This window comes from Dama dama, chromosome 11 (genome assembly GCF_033118175.1).
Source record: "Dama dama isolate Ldn47 chromosome 11, ASM3311817v1, whole genome shotgun sequence".
Classification (NCBI taxonomy): Eukaryota; Metazoa; Chordata; class Mammalia; order Artiodactyla; family Cervidae; genus Dama; species Dama dama.
The window spans coordinates 74,482,210-74,500,300 of NC_083691.1; the positions used below are offsets into that span (position 1 = coordinate 74,482,210).

An 18,091-nucleotide genomic window follows, 5' to 3' on the forward strand; every position below is an offset into this window, starting at 1 on the left:
AGAGGCTGAGCCTTTTTAAAAAAACAAGCATGGCTTGCTTTTCCATTCCACAACCTCCTCTCCGTCCATGTGTGACACGCACACACACACCCATCCCCCAGCCACCTAGAAAGGTTTTAATCTTTTTAATTAAATGACTCTGAACTAATTTTGTTTGCAGGGATAGGAAAAAATATTTACAGTTCCTCTTTCTCCTGCCTCAAATAACTGGCCGGGGACCCCGGCAAGACACTGCCACGTTGAGGCAGGAGGCTGCCCCGCTGCTCTCACCAGGTCAGAGCCTGGACACGCACCCTCCTCCACTCAGAATAAATGGTGGGACCAGGGCTCTCAACCCTGGGACATCACAGGTCCCTCTGCACAGGCCCCTCCTCACCCACTCTCACTTGGGCAATCTTGCTCTCAGACCCAGCCCGGAGCATCCCACACTGGCCCTGGGCACAGGGACATTAGCTCCAGGCATAAGCACAGGACACGGGGATGGCAGGCGCTCCACCTCTGGGCACATAGCCACCTAGTCCGCTTCCACCCAGCACAACTCATTTTTCCAAGTCCCAGTTTCAGCCTCCCTTCCTGCAACCTGGGCCAAACTGTCCACCCCCGGATCTCCATCCCCTGCTCATGGGGCTTGGCTGGGCCTGCTGGGGGCTGACGTGAGTCAGAAGAGACACGAAGACAGGAGACGGAGGTGACGTCAGATGCCTTTCAGGATCTGTGCTTGCCACCAGCACCAGCGCCCCTCTGCCTGCCTGTCAGACCCATTCTTCCTGCTCATAGCCTTGAGGACAGAGAGCGTGGGCCGTCCTTCCCCTGGCCTCCTAGGAGAACGGGCTGCCCCTGGCCACCCACAGCCTGCTCTCGGCCCAGCACCAAGCCAGGGAGCAGGGAGGCCCGTGAACCAAATGTAGACTTCCCACACCTGTTCCTCCCGGCCAGCTGGGGCCAAAGTCAATCTATATTTCTGAACACCTACTGTGTGCAGAGTTCTTTGTGGGGGCAAAGGGCTGAGGATATGAGACCCAGTATGTGAAGAAGCTTCCTGTTTAGATGGAAAGGAAAGTACCATACAAGACAGAATTCCTTGCCAAGTAGGATCCATCCAATCAGCACCCAGCATCAACTCTGGGCTGCAGTTTCAAGTAAGAGGAGAGAGAGTTCCTGCCTTCAAGAAACACATGCAACAGGAAATGCAATGTATCATGCTACATGTCCAAGGCAGGTATACATGGGGCTTTGGGGAAGGTAAGAGAACATGAGGTTCTAGAGCAAGGAAGGCTGCCAGGAGCCCACCCCAGCCCTACAGCAGGATCACGCTCTAGCCTGGACCTGACTTAAACCTTAGTTCAAACCAGCCCCCAAACCGAAATATGTTTCTCAGCCGAGGTTAAACGGCTCACTCTCCTCCCTAATTCGGATGTCAAGTCTGAATGCTGAAGTTTCCTTTTGGGCTTTTCTATTTATGTTGTCATTGATTACTTTGCTCCCAACTCATCTGATTTCAATTTGGACTGATTGGATCCTAATTTTATTACCATGTAATCTGAATGCACATAATTACTGTCATTATACTGCTGAGGGAAACAGCTCCTCCGCGTCGGGAAGACCTAAATTTAGGGCTTCCTGGCAAGGGCGGCACTGCCTGGGTGGACCCACAGCCGCCTCAGAGCCTGCAGCTCCTGGGAGCACAGATGCCCTCCCCACCCACCCTTGGCGAGGTGGATATTTGGGCTTCGTCCTAGGGATGCACTTGAGGCCCCTCTCTGGAGCCTTGGGAACACACAGGGCCGTGAGCTAGTGGTCAGCGAGCCCACCCTCTGCATCCTCTGGCTCACACGACCACCCGCCGCTGCTATGCTCAGCCTGGCTCCTCACTCTGCTGGCACTCACACACCACCCAGAGGGGACCCTATCCTCTAGGGTGGAAGATGCCAACAGTCTCCCGAAAAACACTTGGGGGATGGGCAATTTTCCCCGTAACCATGAGGCTGAGGAAAGCAAGCTGTGATGAAAGGGACCACCTCTGAGCCCCATCCAAGGCCCCCTTCTCCTGGAGGCCTCCCTGACCTGTCCAACCCTCTCCTGCCTCTACATCATTTACACCACACGACAGTGAAACTGTTACCCCCTCATCACGCTGCCTCCTCCAAATGCTGACAGCCTATTGCAGATCAGTCTTACGGGACACCATAAAGCCTGGGGCCAAAAGGCATGCTTTCTCCTCCCTGATCTCCCACAGTCGGGTGGGGCCAAGGCAGGGCCATACTCGACGTCATACATGGGGACCCGAGGACCAGATGGAAAGGTCCTGCTCCCCGGCCTCCCACCCCCAATCCGAGGGAGCAGTCCCTGCAGCAGGGCCAGGATGAGGCCCACTGGGTGGCAACGAAGGAGCCCCTCTGAGAGGGTCCTCAGCATCCTTAGCGGGAAGGGTTAGAACGCAAGATCTCCCTCCCCAGAGCTGGAGGGGTTGGAGAGGCTGCTAACTCTGAAGCACCTGCCGGAGGCACCTGGAACCTAGACCCTGCTGCCCTGGAACAAGCTGGGCACCCAACAGCAAGGGCAGGCAGGGGTGTCAGGACATCAGGAAGGGGAGGGACATGTATGGGAGAAGCTCCCCCTTGGGGAGACACTGGGCCAATGAAGGAACTAGGCTCATGGAGCTTCAAGAGAGATGTAGGTGGGGCTGAAAGCCAACACGTGGGAGAGACGCTGCACTGTTCTAGTTGCTGAAGAGGGCGGAAACAGGACGGCCTGGATGTAGGAGGCTGATGTGGGCCTGTGGAAGCCAGGAACGTGGGCAAAGGCGCTCCCAGTGAGAGCAGACAGCTGGGCAGAGGTGCCGCAGCAAGATCCCCCAGGCCGAGAGCAGCAGCCAGGGAGCCAGGGCGAGGGGAGCAGCAGGCGAGGCCTGGCGCTCTGGGTTCCTGGGCCAGGGCTCCTTCCCCACTCCCCCTGCTGACCTCCTAGAGGGAAAGAAGCTGTGGACAGAGGGCGAACGCTGAGCTCATCTTTAGTTCAGTCGCCTCAGCAGAGAGTGCTAAGCAGGCAGCTGAGCACAAGGCAGGGCCTGGGTGCTGGAGTCCCGAGGGAAGGAGGTGGCTGACAGAGGGACCACCCTCCCATCCAGCCCAGGGCTGGTTCTCATGCAGAACGGCGGGCTAGCCCAGGTAACTTCAAGGTCCTGCTCACTTCCCCTAAGCTGGGCAGGTGGGGGGCACCCTGCCTTCCGACTCCACATTTGGCTCCCTGGAGACAGTCAAGGCTGAAGCACAAACCTGACACCATCCTGAGTTGGGGGATGAAGGCTGGAGTTTTCAGAAGCCATTCTCCACTCCCTCACCCCTTCCACACACAGCAAGACGCACCCACCTGCCCCTACCCTCCTGCAGGAAGCTGCCAGGACCTGGACCCTGCCACCGGGATCACTCACCCAATGCAGGGACCCGATGCAGACCTTGGCGGCCATCAGGGGCACGGTGGGGTCCGAGGGCCGCAGCTTCACACACTCCCTCAGCAGTGACACAGCGTAGGATGACTGCAGGAAAAAGGGCGGCAACACGGTCACTCACAGCCCTGGGTTGCAGCAGACTGGGTGTTTCATGCCTTCAGCGGGGGCACCTCCCAAATGGCCAGCCCCTGCCCTGCACCCCTTTCCACCCAAGCCAGGAAGAGGCCCACTGGAAGGGGTCCAGGCGGCGGTGGCAGGCAAGTCCCCCTAGGTCTGTTTCCTCATCTGGAAAATGGAGGCTGTGACCTTTGCCAGAGGTGATGTAACAAGAACTAAGGAGAAAAAAATAGGGAAACTCTTCAAAAGGAATTCACATGTGAACCACAGGAATTTTAGAGGTAGAAGGAAACTCTCTCAAATCTCTGAGTTCAAAACTCTGTTTACAGTGATAAGAAGCGGACAAATTCACATGGGGACTGGCAGGAGCAAAAAGGCTGTCAGAGAAGAAGCAAGAAAGCAGCCACGGAGACGGGGCCACAGACATGCTGAGGATGGCCAAGTGTGGAGGGTCCGCAAAACCCAGCCCACAGGCCAAATGTGGCCCTCTGCCTGCTTCTACAAATAAAGTTTTATTGGAACTCGGGACACCCATTCAGATGAGTATTGCCTACAGCTGCTCTCATGATGCAAAGGCAGAGTGGAATAGTTCCCATGAAGATTGTTTGACCTACAAAGTCAAAAATGTTTACTCTCTGACCCTTTATAGAAAGTCTGCTGACCTCTGTTCTAACTGCTTTATAAATATGAAGTCATTTATTTTTCACAACTCTCTTAGGAGGTAGGTTGCTATTAAAACCGTGTAACTCAGATTAGGACTTGAACCTATGGTCTTTTAACTGAGATCACACACCTGGTCTCAGGACTTAATACAGCTCAGGTTCTTGATGTCTCATCACAGAAAGAATTCAGTGACAGAAACAAAGTGATAGGTAAGAAGTGGATTTATTTAGGGAGAGACACACTTCACAGACAGAGTGTGGGTCAGAAGAGAGAGCGCCCTTGAAATACGGTACGGTTAGTTTTTAACGGGCTGGGTAACTCTATAGGCTAATGAGTGGGAGGAGTATTTCAACTATTTCGTCACATCCTAAAGGCTGTCCCTGCCCCCTTCCCTCCTGTTTCACTCTGTCCCTATTTACAGATGAAGAAACTGAAATGCAGAGAAGTGGTGTGTTTGAAGCCACACTGACTATAAATGGCTGAGCTGGGGTTTGATGAGTTTGACTTTAAGCTTGTAACCACTGCCCTATCCTGCCTACCTTGGCCAGAGAGGAGGCTTCCGTCTCCCTCCTATACACACACGTGCATGCACGCGTGCACGTGTGTGTATCTATAATTCCCACAAGCTGGGCCCTACTGCTGGCCCAGCTCGCCACCATTAGCTGGTGGCTAATCCACCAGCTTCATCCTCCCTGGCTACTCCAGAGGCCCCGTGAGGGACATGGGGACTCTGGAAGGCTCTCTGTCCACAGCACAGCATGGAGACTAGTGGATGCAGACCTGGGGCCCCACTGGTCTGTGTCCACCCTGGACCCCCGCCTTTCTCTACCCGCCTTTCCTTTCCCCGCGGAGAAAGGAGAGCTTTTTTCAGCCCAGACGTGACAGACTTCCTGGGCTCTGGGCTCAGGCTTATTAGGCCAACATCAGGTGTCTCAAACTCGGGTCTGCTCCGTGTCAAGCATGGACTGGGAGTTGTGGGGTCCCTGCTGGATAGGGCAAGAGACCCAGAGAAAGGCTGGATGGAGAGAACCAAGCCCCGCCCCACTGCTCTCTCAGGAAAGAAGAGGGTAAGAGACCAAGAGGGTGTTAGCATACGACCAGCTGGGAGACTGGGGGCCTGCGGGGCAGGAGGGAACTCGGTGTGGGCTGGGGTGAGAGAGGCCAGCGAAGGGCTGGCAGGAGGTGCCAGGCCATCCGCCTCTCCCGAGACCCTCTCCTCTGAAGGCTGCTCCCAGCCCCTCACTGTGGCCCCCTCTGCCCCACCCCACAGCAAGCCTTGCCCTTTCCCTGGGTGCTGACCTCAGCATCCCTGAAACACAGACTTCTCTAACCCTGACCCTCCACGTCCCACCCCACCCAGACCAGGAAACACTGCTATTGAAGGAGCCATCTGAGGACTCCTCAGTCAGAGCTGCAGGCTCTTTTTTTTTTTTTTCTTTCTTTTTTTGTCATGCTGGTTACCTAGCAACGCAGCCGCTGAGGAGACCAAGAGAAGAAGCGACCTAAATCATGCCAGGGAACTCGTCCTCTCTTCCTGCAGGTGGAGGTGCCAGATATACTCATATCCGCCTGGCCTCACCTTCTGCACACAACCGCAGGGACAGAACCTGGATTCCCACCCTAGGCTCGTGGCAAAGGACAAGGTCTGGCCATTCTTCCCAGGGCTGCCTGGGCCAACCCAGCAGGCTGAGCCGGTGTGCAGGGCTCCTGAGGGGTGGGGATGGAGAGCCTGCATCCAGAGCAGTCTCCGGCTGCACTAACCCAGGTGTAGGTGTGACCCAGCCTGTGGGGCCTCACGCACGAGGCACTCACTGATCACTCCAACCTCCTGCCTGTAAGCCCATTCTTGTGTCTACCTTGCTGTTCTGGGAAGGAGCCAGGCCCTGGGTGACATCAGCTCCCCAGATTCTGGGGTGTCCTAGGCTGCATCTGAACCTCTCTGAGCTCTTTTCAGTAAGGGGGTTGAAGACCCTGTAATTCCCAGGTTAGTGTGACACTTTCTCCTGAAATGGGGGCCTTCCAGGAGCACCCCCAGAAATTAAAGCTAACTTCTGAGAGCAGTGCATTCTTCTGAGGAGGGGCCCTCAGCTTTCCTCAGCATCTCAAAGTGGTTCACGGCCCACAGAAGGGTGGAGGCCTAGCCCTGGGCCTCTCCTCCCAGACCATACTCAGACTAGAGGCTCTTTCTCTGTTTCCTCAAGGCATAAAGAAGCTCTCAGATGCCATCGTCAGCTACCTACCCAGGCTCCATACAAGCCCCAGCCCCCCTTTTTCCTCCCCTGGGCCTCAACCCATCTGTTCTGAGCTCCCTCTGACTCTCAACAAGACCCTACTGAACACACAGCCAGGATACATCATGCCATGACCTACAGGATGCTCTGTGAGGTGGCCAAGATGATGAGGGAAGGGGAAGAGGTTGGGAAGAAAATGCTTGGCAAGGTAACAAGAGTGCAGAGAAGGCTCCTGCCTGATTCTTGGCTGTACTTCTCCAGCTCCTTCCCACCTGTCAGAAGAGGCACTTGCTCTTCCCCCTCTCCCCACCAGAACCTGGCAAGCATACCCTCCTTTCAGTGGGGGGGTGGGGGGGGGTGGGGGTGGGAGGGTGCTGGCAAGCCCAGGAGGACCCTCCTTGGAGATGAATGCAGGGCTAGAAGAGCAGGTGGCACAAATGGCTTGGGGGTGGCGGGGGAGGAATTCCCTCAGCCCCACAAATGGGCTCTGGGTGTTTATAGCTCTTGGAACGATCTGTGAGCTCAAGCCTCCTTACTTCCTGCATTCGTAGCATCCTCAGCCCCAACACCCTCAGCACCCAGCTCTGGAAAGGTTTTCCTTTCATGTCACTGCTGAGAATAGAGGCTTATGTAAGTGTGATTCTCATGGGAGGGAAAACCAGTGGGTGCAGGGACAGGGTTGGGGAGAGGGTGGTGGAGGGCAAACACAGCTCCGGAGACCTGGATAAGGTCAGCCCTGCTCCGGGCAGAACTCCTCCTGACCACCCCAGCCACGTCCACCTCACAGAGCTCCCAACACACTTCCTTGGGAGAAGGGGGGTGCTCTGCTCTGCTCTACCCTTCAACCCCACCCTCCTAGGGAAGTTCTGGATTTGCAAGGTCCTTCCTGCTGCTACACTCCCGGATGAGAAGAGATGCAGCCCCCAGTGGAACACCGTTCCCCTCGCTGGGAACCACATTCATGCCTGTCTCAGGCAATCAGACCAGCCAGCTCACAGGCAGAAAAGCTGCAACGCCCCAGGCGTGCACATGTACTCAGAGGAAACCACTGACAGATTCACTCCTACACAGCTGGCCCCATCATAACTCAGAGATAAGACACCATGTTCACACAGGGGTCTGTGGGCAACCCTTTGTGCCCCTCATGCCCTGGAGATTAACATCAGTTGCGGGACAATATTTCTGAATCATTGCCCCACCCTCTGCCAGCCTCCGGGAGGAACGAGTGGACAGTGGCGCCCCCAGCCCCACCTGAGGGGGAGTGTGCAGCCTCCAGCACGCCCTGGGCCTTACCTTCCCACAGGCCACCATGGACAGGGCCACCTGGTACCAGAGGTGAAATTCTCCGAACGCAAACTTCATGGCTCGCTCCAGGCACTGCGAAGAGGGAGTTGGTCAATACTTTCCCTTCAGGGGTCCTCCCTCCCCTGGCCCACCCACACCGTTCCAGGGGAATCACTGCTCAAGCCGCTCCCACTGGAGGCGGCCAGAGCTCATACTTGGTTCCTGTCAGAGAACTCCGGGGGTAGCCTGTCTCTACCACCAGCATGCTGGGCATCCTTGCCCAAGTTTCTCACCCTCTCTGGCCCTCGGTTCCCACCAGTGTATCATGTGAACACCACATAAGGGCGACAGTGAAAAGTGAATGAAATGAGATTTGTGAAAGTGCTTTCAAAATGTAAACACCCAATAAAAATAATAGTTGAAAAAAAAATAACAGTTGACAATTCTTCTCATTATTATGCCTGGCACCGTCCTCAGCTTTCTACATGGATGAACTCATTTACTCTTTCCAACAACTCACTGAGGCAGCTTCTCTAATTACCCCCATTTCACAGATGAAGAAGCTGAGACTTGATTGATTTGCCAGAGTTGCAGGGCCAGTAAGCAACAAACTTACTGACTCTGAAGCCCGTGTACAGAATGATGCCCGAACGCACAGGCTTCCTTTTGCTCTTTGCTACAACCATCAGGAAAAACCATCTGCTCCCTGGCCCTCTGACCGGGGCCACCCCGAGTCAGGGGCTATCTGTGAGACCTGAGAGGAAGCCACAGAGGTGGTTCCAGGTGACAGAGGCAGAGCCAGCGCATGCGGCCAGGATTCACCGTATGCCCGTCAGGTGGGCAGGGGACGGAGGGGATGGCACGGGGCCACACGCAGGCCCCTGCAGAGCTCAGTGGCCTGGGTCTCCCAGGCTGACTCAACACAGCCCCTCGCACCTGGGCAGAACCACCTGGCCGGGCCTCGCCCTCCTCACTGGCGAACTTAAGAGACCACCTATCTCCTGATACTAAAGACGGTATCTTCTGGAAGCACCTCCCGCGGTGCCTTAGTGTAAGCAAGGGCTCGGCAGGTGTCACTGCCTCTCCTCTCCGGAGCCCTCCCAAACACGTGGCCAGAGAATCTGCTGCTGAGAGGGCCACCTAAGCCCAGGGCCCTAGAGCCACCCTTGATCTCAGCCTGGATCTGAAAGCTCAAATCTGTGCACATGCCGTTCACCCTGGGTGGGGGGGAGGGCGGGAAAGAGGGGCAGCTCTGTGCCCCTGGTCCTCACGTCCTGGAGCGGGACCACCCCTTGGGTCCAGCCCATGGAGCGCTGCCCCAGTAGGGTTTGCCCAATACAATGGGGGTGCTCATTCTAGAGGGGGTGGGAGGGGGATCCAGGCTCCCGACCACTCTCAGCTCAGAACCCCTCCAGAACACCAGCATCACCTCCAGGGGAAACGGAGGGGTGGATAATTATCCTCTCGGGCTTCTCTATACAACAACGTGCTCTTTCAAAGGAGAAAACACAAAAACATTTGAAAGAACAGATACACCCTGCCAGTGAAGGGCAGCACCTCTCTGCACTGGGTCTCCCAAGAACACAGCCGGACCCCTTGGTGGCAGCAGGGGAGGGATGGTGGAGGGGGTTGTACCTCGGAGAGCATGACATACTGGCCCCGCCTGCCCAGCGTGATGCTCAGCAGGTCATAGATGGCCGCCGCATTCTGCAGGCTCACCGCCCGGTCCTGCTCCTGCTCTGGTGCCCGGCTCAGCACCACATCCCGAGTGGCCTGTGGGGAGACACGGTTTAGAAAAGAGCGAGAACAGAGAATCAACAGGTGTCTTTCTCTACAGGGCCCCTGCCTCTGAGGCCCAGTGACCTTCACCCTTTCGCTGCTGATTCAGGCCACACTCCTAGAGCCAGCCAGAGCCTTTCCCCACCACCACGACAGCAAGCAAACCCTCCACCTGTAGCCCAGGCTGCAGTGATGGAGCAGTCCTGAGTCCCTGCCCCTGATTTTCAGGGCTTTATTCTGCAAGCTGTCCAACCTACAGAAAAGTCGCAAAAAAGTAATACAACAGCAGTAAACCCAACCTGGTAACATGGACCACGGTGGCTTTGACTCTCTATAACAGTAGCAGTAGCAGCAATAATAGTTATGGTAGTCAGTTAACGCCACTTGGACTTTCATCCCTAAATAGGACATTCTTTCTATAACCACAACAGAAATGCCAAATTCAGGAAATGGAGCACTGTTCCCTCTATCTCCTAAGAGCAGCTCATATTCAAATCTTGCCTCCAGTCCCACCGATGCCTTCATGGAAGAGCCATCATGCCAGGATCCAACCCAGGATCATGCTCTGCAGGTGGGCACCAGGTCTCTTGTGCCTCCTTTCACTGTTAAGAGTCCCGTGGCCCTCCTCCGTCTCCAGGACACTGGCATTGTTGAGGGTACAGGCCAGCTGTCCTCTGGGACAGTCCTTGTGTGTGTGTAATCGCCCACTCACAGGACAACCTTCAGATAACATTGGAAACTGACAAGATTGGGGGGTGGCTGTGTGGCTTGACTCACAGGCCTAGAGTTTGGGCGGAGGCCTCTCTGCACCCTTTTCCTCTGAAGGTGCCCCCAAGTTCCTCCAATAAAGACCCCATACCTCCTTCCCATCACCCCCGTGTCCGGCCCAGACCCTGTCCCTGACTTCCCACTATGGAACTCTCCTCTATCCTTCTCAGGAAACTCCCCACAACCCAAGGTCTCTGTGCTTGGCATCTGGCACCCAGGAGTCCAGTAGCTCAGAGTTGCCGGGGGCTGCTCAGGGAGGGGAGAGGCAAGAGAAAACGTGCCTTAGGAGTGGGCAAGTCTGCACAATCTGAAGGGAGCGCTCTGTAAACCCAAGCTTGAAATCCCCCCATCAGGAACTGGGGACCCACCTGTTCTGTGGCCCCACTCCCTCTTGTACACTCGCATCCTGGGGACAGCGCTCAGGAGAAGCTATACAGGGGTCATGGGGATCCTGACAGGGCGGGGGGGGGGGGCAGGCCGGGGATGCTCTGGGCCCCCCGTGTCTCCTCCAATCATAAACACAAACACACACACATACACATACTCTCTCTCTCTCTCTCTCTGAGGGCTGTGCCTGAGCTGAAGCAAAGCTGTGTTCTGGGCAGACGCTCCCAGCGTCCTCCCACCTCCTGCCTCCTCCCCACCCCCATGAAAGGCTGAACCCCCTTTCGTGAGTAGGGACTCACTCTCCTCTACTACCCCACAAAGGACCTCAGACCCAGGGACTTCACCTCTTTGACAGGATAAAAAAGACCTCCTGACCCTTAAAACCCAGATCCTGCTGGTCAGGTTCAAATGAGGAATCCACAGGTGGTGCTCACAACTTCCTTCCATGCAAGACTACTATCGCCTCCTCCAGGGCAGGGGCTGGGGCTGCCAAGGGTGATGGCTACAGAAGCAGAAGCTCAACAGTCTCTGGATTACAGGTTCTGGACGTGTCCCACCGTGCAGGCTTGACGTGCCTTCCCACAGAGGCTTCTAGAAGCCAAAACGCCTATAAGACCCAAGGACGTGACTCACTCGTGGGGGCTTGTCAGTAAGGCAGCCCAATGGCCTTGATTGGGCTGCTCCTCCAGGCACAGCAGGCCAGGGCTGCCCACCACCCCGAAGGGCATGGACTGCCCCAGGAGAGGGTGCTGGGGATGGAAGAAGATCCCCAGAAAGGCTGAGCCCCAGTGCCAGCCTGGTAAACAAGAGCCGCTCAGATGCCAAAGGGTTAAGGGAGAGGAGTGGAGAGAGGGAAAGTGCCAGAGAAATCCCCCTCCTTCCCAGTGAAATCCACCCACACAGGCACTAACAGGAAGAGAAGAGATTCTAAGGAGAGCCTTGGCAGCAGCTATTTCACCAAGGAACACAAAACCCACTCTGTGCCCAGCCATGGACCTGCCCACTCCTCCACCTCCACTAACTCCCCCAGCTCTCGGCCACCCAGGGTGGGGGCTGCCGCTATGGTGGGATGGGGCCCGGAGGCTTGGGACTGAGAGGAGGGGAGACCCAGTCCCTGCCCTCGGGGAGGGGCTATGGAAAGGACGCAGCAGCAGTACCCTGTGGCCACAGCGAGTGGACTTGACCTAGGACTCTGCGGGGAGAGGGGGTCCTCATGGAAAGGGGGCAGGGCAGGTGGCCAGCAGGGGCGGCCTTCCTGCAGGATGCATCCAGGATCGAGGACCCAGTCTGCTGTAGGGGACAGTAAGCAGTAAGCTGTGCTTGGCCTGTCCCTCCAGGAGCACCCTGCCAGGCCCCCACTCCAACCCACCCGCCTTTCTGTGGCTGCCAAGAAGCCCTGTGCCGCTGGCCAGCCTCTCTCCACCAGCTCCCAGGTCCTTCCCTGCAGCTCCCTCCCCTCACCAAGGCCCATCTATGTTCCCCTGTCCACGTGGGTGCCTTCTGGCCCCTCAAACTCAATTTGGGGATCCCTTCCTTCCGCTGCTCTCCCTGACTTGTCTTGCCAGGGGAGGTTGCCCACCCCACATCCTCTCCCAACCCTAGGCACACACCCAGGCCCCACATGCCCGCCTCGCTCATTAGTTCTTGGGGCAGGAATGCATCTCGCTCATCTCTAGCCTACCAGCCCCAGCAGAGGCCCGCACACAGCACTCTCAAGTGACATCTGAAACAGAAAGATTCTGGCCCTCATGTGGAAACTTCCTCCTGTTGCCCTAGACCTTGACCTTTAAGAGAACAGTGTCTCTGAATGTGTGTGGCTGGTAGGAGGAAGGCGTGAACTCCTAAGCTCTGGGCAAGCATTAGGTCAGAAGGACAGGAACGGATGAGGGAACCACGGTAGCATCTCCTCTGTCTGAGGACTCCCTCCCACCCCAACAGGGAGACAGCGGGAAAGCCATCTTCTTAGAGGTCCTCAGGACTTGGCACCTGTGCCCAGAGGGAAGCGTGGGTCCCCAAAGGAAACCCAGAAGCAGAAGTTTGCAAGCGGTTGCTATGGTTTTGAGGCAGGGCTGCGGCTGAAACGCTCACGGGTTTGCAGGGCAGCTGGGTAGTCTGTGTATGTAACCATGGCAACAGGGTGGGGTGGAGGGGAGAAACAGAAAAGAAAAAAGGAAGCCACAGTTCGGGGGGCAGCGGGGTGGGGGGCGGGGTGCACTGGTGACAGGGTAAGAATTCACGTGCAGCTCAGGGGCCAGAGCAGGCCTCAGTGCACAGGGCCTCGACCTTCCGGGGTCTTGAAGTCCCCACCCAGGGTGCCCTAGCTACCCTACTCCCTCCTCCTCCACTGAGCTCACTCCTACAGGCCACAACTCTGCTTCCAGCTCCATCAGCTCCCTGCCTCACCCTCGGCCCCTTCACATACTTCCCTTCCACAATTTAAATGTCCTCACAAGGACATCCTCCACGTCAGATGCAGTGACAGTCATGAACTGTATGGAAACTAAATGTTCTTCTCATCACCCCACTCCTTACCAGTCTGGGATAATGACAGGCTATTCTCCTCTGTTTTCCGCTGCAAAAGCTTCAGTCTCCTCCAGTTCGGGGGGTGCCCCACTCTTGTTTAATTCATGCACTTAATCCCAAGTAGGGTTCATCACCTGTCCCAGCTCCTAGCCTTGGATCTTCTGCTCTGCTGTCCTTCCAAGGGGTAGTCTCCCCAGACCAAGCAGGTCAGAAGAGGAAAAGTCAAAGAAACGTGCTCTGCCCCACCCCTCATCCCACCCATCATCCAGTGTGACCTACGGTGGCCTTTGGACACGTATCCATGAAGCAAACATCACGCCTTAAGAAAACGCCCACAAGGGCATGTCTTCTGCCCCAGATGGACCAGCGGCATGACACCTAAGGCAGAATGGTTCTTGCTCAAACAGCCATCCCTGGTGTGGGTGCCATGCATTTTATGAGCTGAATTAGCGATGCCATGATCTCGTACTAACCCCATGGAGGGGCGGGATGAAAGTGCTGGTGTTCCCTTTACAGAAGGGAACTTGCGCGAGGAACTTTGCTAACTCGTGTGAGGTCTCTAGGAGTTAAGGCTGAACCTCCGATGGCCAGTCCAGGACAAGCTTCTACTGCCCTAAGTACCTGCAGCCCTATGGGCTTCTCGGCCAGCCCTGGTCCCCAACCTCTGTTGGCTGCAGGGCCATAGACAGCCCTGACCACAGACAGCCCTGACAGCCCCATTTCTCCTCTGATCCTGGACACAAGCAGGGTAAAAGGAAAAGGAACTAACTTGTGGAGTACTTTGTAAGTATTATCACATAATGCTGACAATGACCATCCCCTATTCTACTGTCTTTTTTTAACCGATGAGAAAACTGAGGTTCAGAGGGACCGAGGAGGATACTCAAGGCATACAGATAGGGGGGTTAGGACCCAGATTAGAACCTAGACATTCTGACTGTATCCCAACTCTTCCCCTGCCTCCAGGTGTCTCAGGAAGTATCCGCCAGCCCAGCCCACACCCTCAGAGGCCCTGGGGTGGCTCTGCTTGGAAAGCACCAAAGCAAAACATGAGGCTGGGCTTCTCAATCAGGTCTCAGGGGCTGCTTCTCAGCAGAGAACAAGCTCCCTGGACCACGTCAGCCCTGTTCTCAGGGACAGCCTCTTGACTAGCCAAGGGCCCCACCTCGAGGCCTGCTGTTCAGCCCCCACACCCATCACCCTAGAAAGGAGTCTCCCAGTGGCATTTGTGCCTGTCCCTCCCTGGAGGACGCGGTCATGTTCTGCTCGGGCTGCGCTCCCCACCAGCAGACATCATTACCACTGGCTCTCGAGCCGCCAGCCCACAGAACCGAGAAATAACACGTTCTGTGGCACGTCTCATCTACACAGTGATCCTGGCCAGGCCCCTCTCAGCCCGCATGTTCCTGAGGCAGAAACTTTCCTGCCAGCGAGGGTGCGAGGCTCTCCCACCTCCACTGCCTTGAGCATTCTGAGCTGGCAGTGGTAACAGGCCCTTTCCCCTCACAGCCTGCAGCACACAGGGTCTCATGTCCGAGCCAAGCAGGTGCCCGAAGCTGGAACAATCTGTGCTTATCTGCAGAGTTCCAAATGGAATCAAGTCTGGGAAGCACTTTTTAAAACAACAACAACAACAAAAAAAACGGTATCCTCAAACCAGTTTATCATCCAACCAGACCTGAACCTAAATGTTTTCTAAAATTACTGAGTTAGAACCAGGTATCTGTCAGGATAAAACGCAAATATGTTGACCACCCACAATGTACCAGGCACCCTGGTGTTCATTTTGTACTTCATCCACCCAATGGAGAAAGAGACCTTATTAGTCCCATTTTACAGATGAGAAAACAAGAGAATCAAGGAGGTAAGAAACCTGTCCAGGCTACAAAGGCTGTGAGTGGCCAATTCAAGATTCAAATGGCTGGCTGCCTGCCACTGGGCATGGATGGCAGTTAGCCTCAGTCAGGATCCCAGGCCCCAGGGACTTACCCACCCACCTACCCTCTCTCAACGCAAGCCTTTGTGTTCCTTCTGTTCCCAGGAGCCTGACACCAGCAGCTACTTCTCCCCTGGCTGAATGAAACAGGGGCTTGAGGATTTCAGTCTGCTACAACACATTTTCATGCCTGAGATCAAGATTTTAGAAATGACAGAGTCCTATCCCCTCTGGTTACCCAGTGAGAAAATCAGGCTGATTTTGACACGTGGGTTTTTAAAAAACCAGAATATGCATTTGAGGTTCAGCAGACTGAGCTAATTCCTTCTGATTGGGGGGCCAGGCCCTCCTCCGAGTCCCTAGATGCATCTTCCACTAGGTAGGAGGACATCTGGGACAAGGGCTGTGATTTAACTTGTCATCATTCTGTCTCCACTGCTGAGCACGCCTGCCACATCATCGCTGCTCAGACAAGACTGGATGGATGGAGAGTGGGTAGGTGGATGGATGGGTAGGTGGGTGGGCATTTTTAAATGCCCTTTTGGCCCCCCAAATTCAAATCTGAGTACAAAATACAAGTCTCCTTTAGCCAGTTGTAACTCATGTCCTATGCATTTCTATGATAGCATTTGTAAGGTTTCTGTTTACCTCTTGCAAGACAAGGGCTCCCCTATTCATTCTGATCGCACTCAGCCTGCCACAAAAACCATACCTACATTACCAGCCCTGCACTCAGACAGAATACTCCTCTGAGTTCCAGACCACAAAACAGGGGCCGAGGAAATCTGCAAACACCCTTTCCTGGAGCAGCTGCGCCGGGGACCTGGAGGTGGAGCGCTGTGATGACTCTGCCTCTAGGGCCGGTTGTGCTGGGGTAACTGTTGCTGCAGTGAATCCTGTAGGGATTGGGATAACCCAAGGAGCAGGCAAGGCAGCCGTCTGCTTCTACAAGTTTCTCCCGATCGCCTCCAGCCAAACCCAGCCAGCATTAAAGGGAGATGAGGAAAACCCTGCTGGTACATGGAGGCCAGGCTGAGCCTCAGGTGGTCAGTTGCGGGGTCTGAGCAGGAGCCTGGCAGAGGTGCCCACACCTGATGGAGAATGTGACCCGTGGGGAAGGAGGGGGCACATCTAGGGCAGGTGAGAAGTCAGGGGCGGTCTGGTCACTCTGAGAAACCACTCGGAGCCACAGTGGCCAGGTCCTGATCCCCAGGTGCGAAGCCCTCAGATGAGACACCAAAGCTACTTCCATCACCAACACCCTCCTCCAGGTGTCTGAAGCTTCTAGATGTGTGACAGGCTGGGTGTGAGGAGGAGGAAACCAACCAGCCTTGAAGAGGGCCTCCTCCCAGCCACAGCGCACTCAGCGTCTGAGCACGTCCTCTGCTGCGCATGCCTCAGGGAATTCCCACCACATCCCCACCAAGTCGCACGTGCAGGCCAGTCAGCCACATACCCTCCCTCAAAAAGGGAGAGAGCTGCTGGGAGGGAAACCACCTCGGCTCCAAGTGTGGGTCACGTTTTAATAAAACGCCGTTCTCTACTTGGAGTGGTTGGGGGGAATCGCTTTAAAGAAAAGGCATCCAGATTCTGGTTCTGGGCACCCAGATCAAGCAACAGCCATAGGAAATCCTCTGTGGAGACAGAGTCCAGCCTCTATCCCTGCCAGGGAGATAAACGCTGACCATTCTCACACAGACAGCCAAGGCCCTGTTTACAAAGCCCTCCCCAAGCCCTGTCTCACTTGATTTTCAAACTTATCCCCCTGGCTCTTTTACAGAGGAGAAAACCAAGTCAGTGAATCACAGATGTGATTTGAATCATGGCTGTGAGGATTATTAGTATGTGACCTTGACCAAAGCTGTGGTTTTGCCAGTAGTCATGTATGGATGTGACAGCTGGACCATAAAGAAGACTGAGTGTCAAAGAATTAATGCTTTCAAATTGTGGTGCTAGAGAAGACTCTTGAGAGTCCTTGGATTGCAAGGAGATCAAACCAGTCAATCCTAAAGGACATCAACCCTGAATATTCACTGGAAGGACTCATGCTGAAGCTGAAGCTTCGATACTTTGGCCACCTGATGCGAAGAACTGACTCACTGGAAAAGACCCTGATGCTGGGAAAGACTGAAGGCAAAGGAGAAGCGGGTGGCAGAAGATGAGATGGTTCAATAGCATCACTGACCCAGTGGACATGAATTTGAGCAAACTCTGGGAGATAGTGAAGGACAGAGGAGCCTGGTGTGCTACACTTCATGGGGTCCCAAAGAATCGGACATGACTTAACATGACTTAACAACAAATGACCTTGACCAAGACACATACCTGTCCTGGACCTTACTTTTCATATCTGTAAGATGGGAACATAATATTAGATTGAACAATATGAAACTTACTTTTCACATGGCTCAACACCGTGCCCACTAGAAGAGATGATCAGCTTGGAAACCGGCAGAGAAAGGACCCAAGAAATGTTCCCAGTTTCACCTTTTGATGTCCCAACTGCAGACAACACTGTAACCCTCAGCCCAGGAAGGCAAAAATAACAGCCTGTGTTTCCCAAAGCAGGTGACTTCTCTGCACTCTTATCTGACGGTGTAGGTGCTGAGATGGCCGAGGTGTGTGTAGGGGGCAGGGAGGGGATGCTGGTTTATGGCTGAGGGTCCATAATTATAAACTGGGGTTCAGTCTGTGAGAAGTGCACTGTTCTCCCATGAGAACCAGATCTGGCCTTGGTACCCCTTTGCCCACATCGGGCTAACCAGCTAGATGTCCCCCCTCTAGCATGCACCCTGCAAATTTTTCAGGACCACATCCTGGCTAGTTGGCTCTTGGGATCCAAGTAGCTACACTCCTTCCTGAGCACTCTTGGATCCAAATGGACCCCACCTGGCTGGGGAAGGATACATTCTCTCTCCCCTAATCCAGTGTCACCCCCTCTACCCTCCCCATCCA

The 18,091-nt window shown here is 55.1% G+C and overlaps 1 protein-coding gene across 3 annotated transcripts in view; it reads right to left on the minus strand.

Annotated features, from left to right (window-relative positions):
* Nucleotides 1–18,091, minus strand: part of TTC7A (tetratricopeptide repeat domain 7A) — a 119,107-nt gene that overhangs the window by 53,144 nt on the left and 47,872 nt on the right. For all 3 annotated transcript variants that reach the window (XM_061155467.1, XM_061155469.1, XM_061155468.1), the window contains 3 exons: nucleotides 9,379–9,516; nucleotides 7,753–7,836; nucleotides 3,431–3,535 (listed from right to left, as the gene is read on the minus strand). In XM_061155467.1, coding sequence (XP_061011450.1) covers nucleotides 3,431–3,535; nucleotides 7,753–7,836; nucleotides 9,379–9,516 — 327 coding nt within the window. The remainder of the gene's footprint in view (nucleotides 1–3,430; nucleotides 3,536–7,752; nucleotides 7,837–9,378; nucleotides 9,517–18,091) is intronic.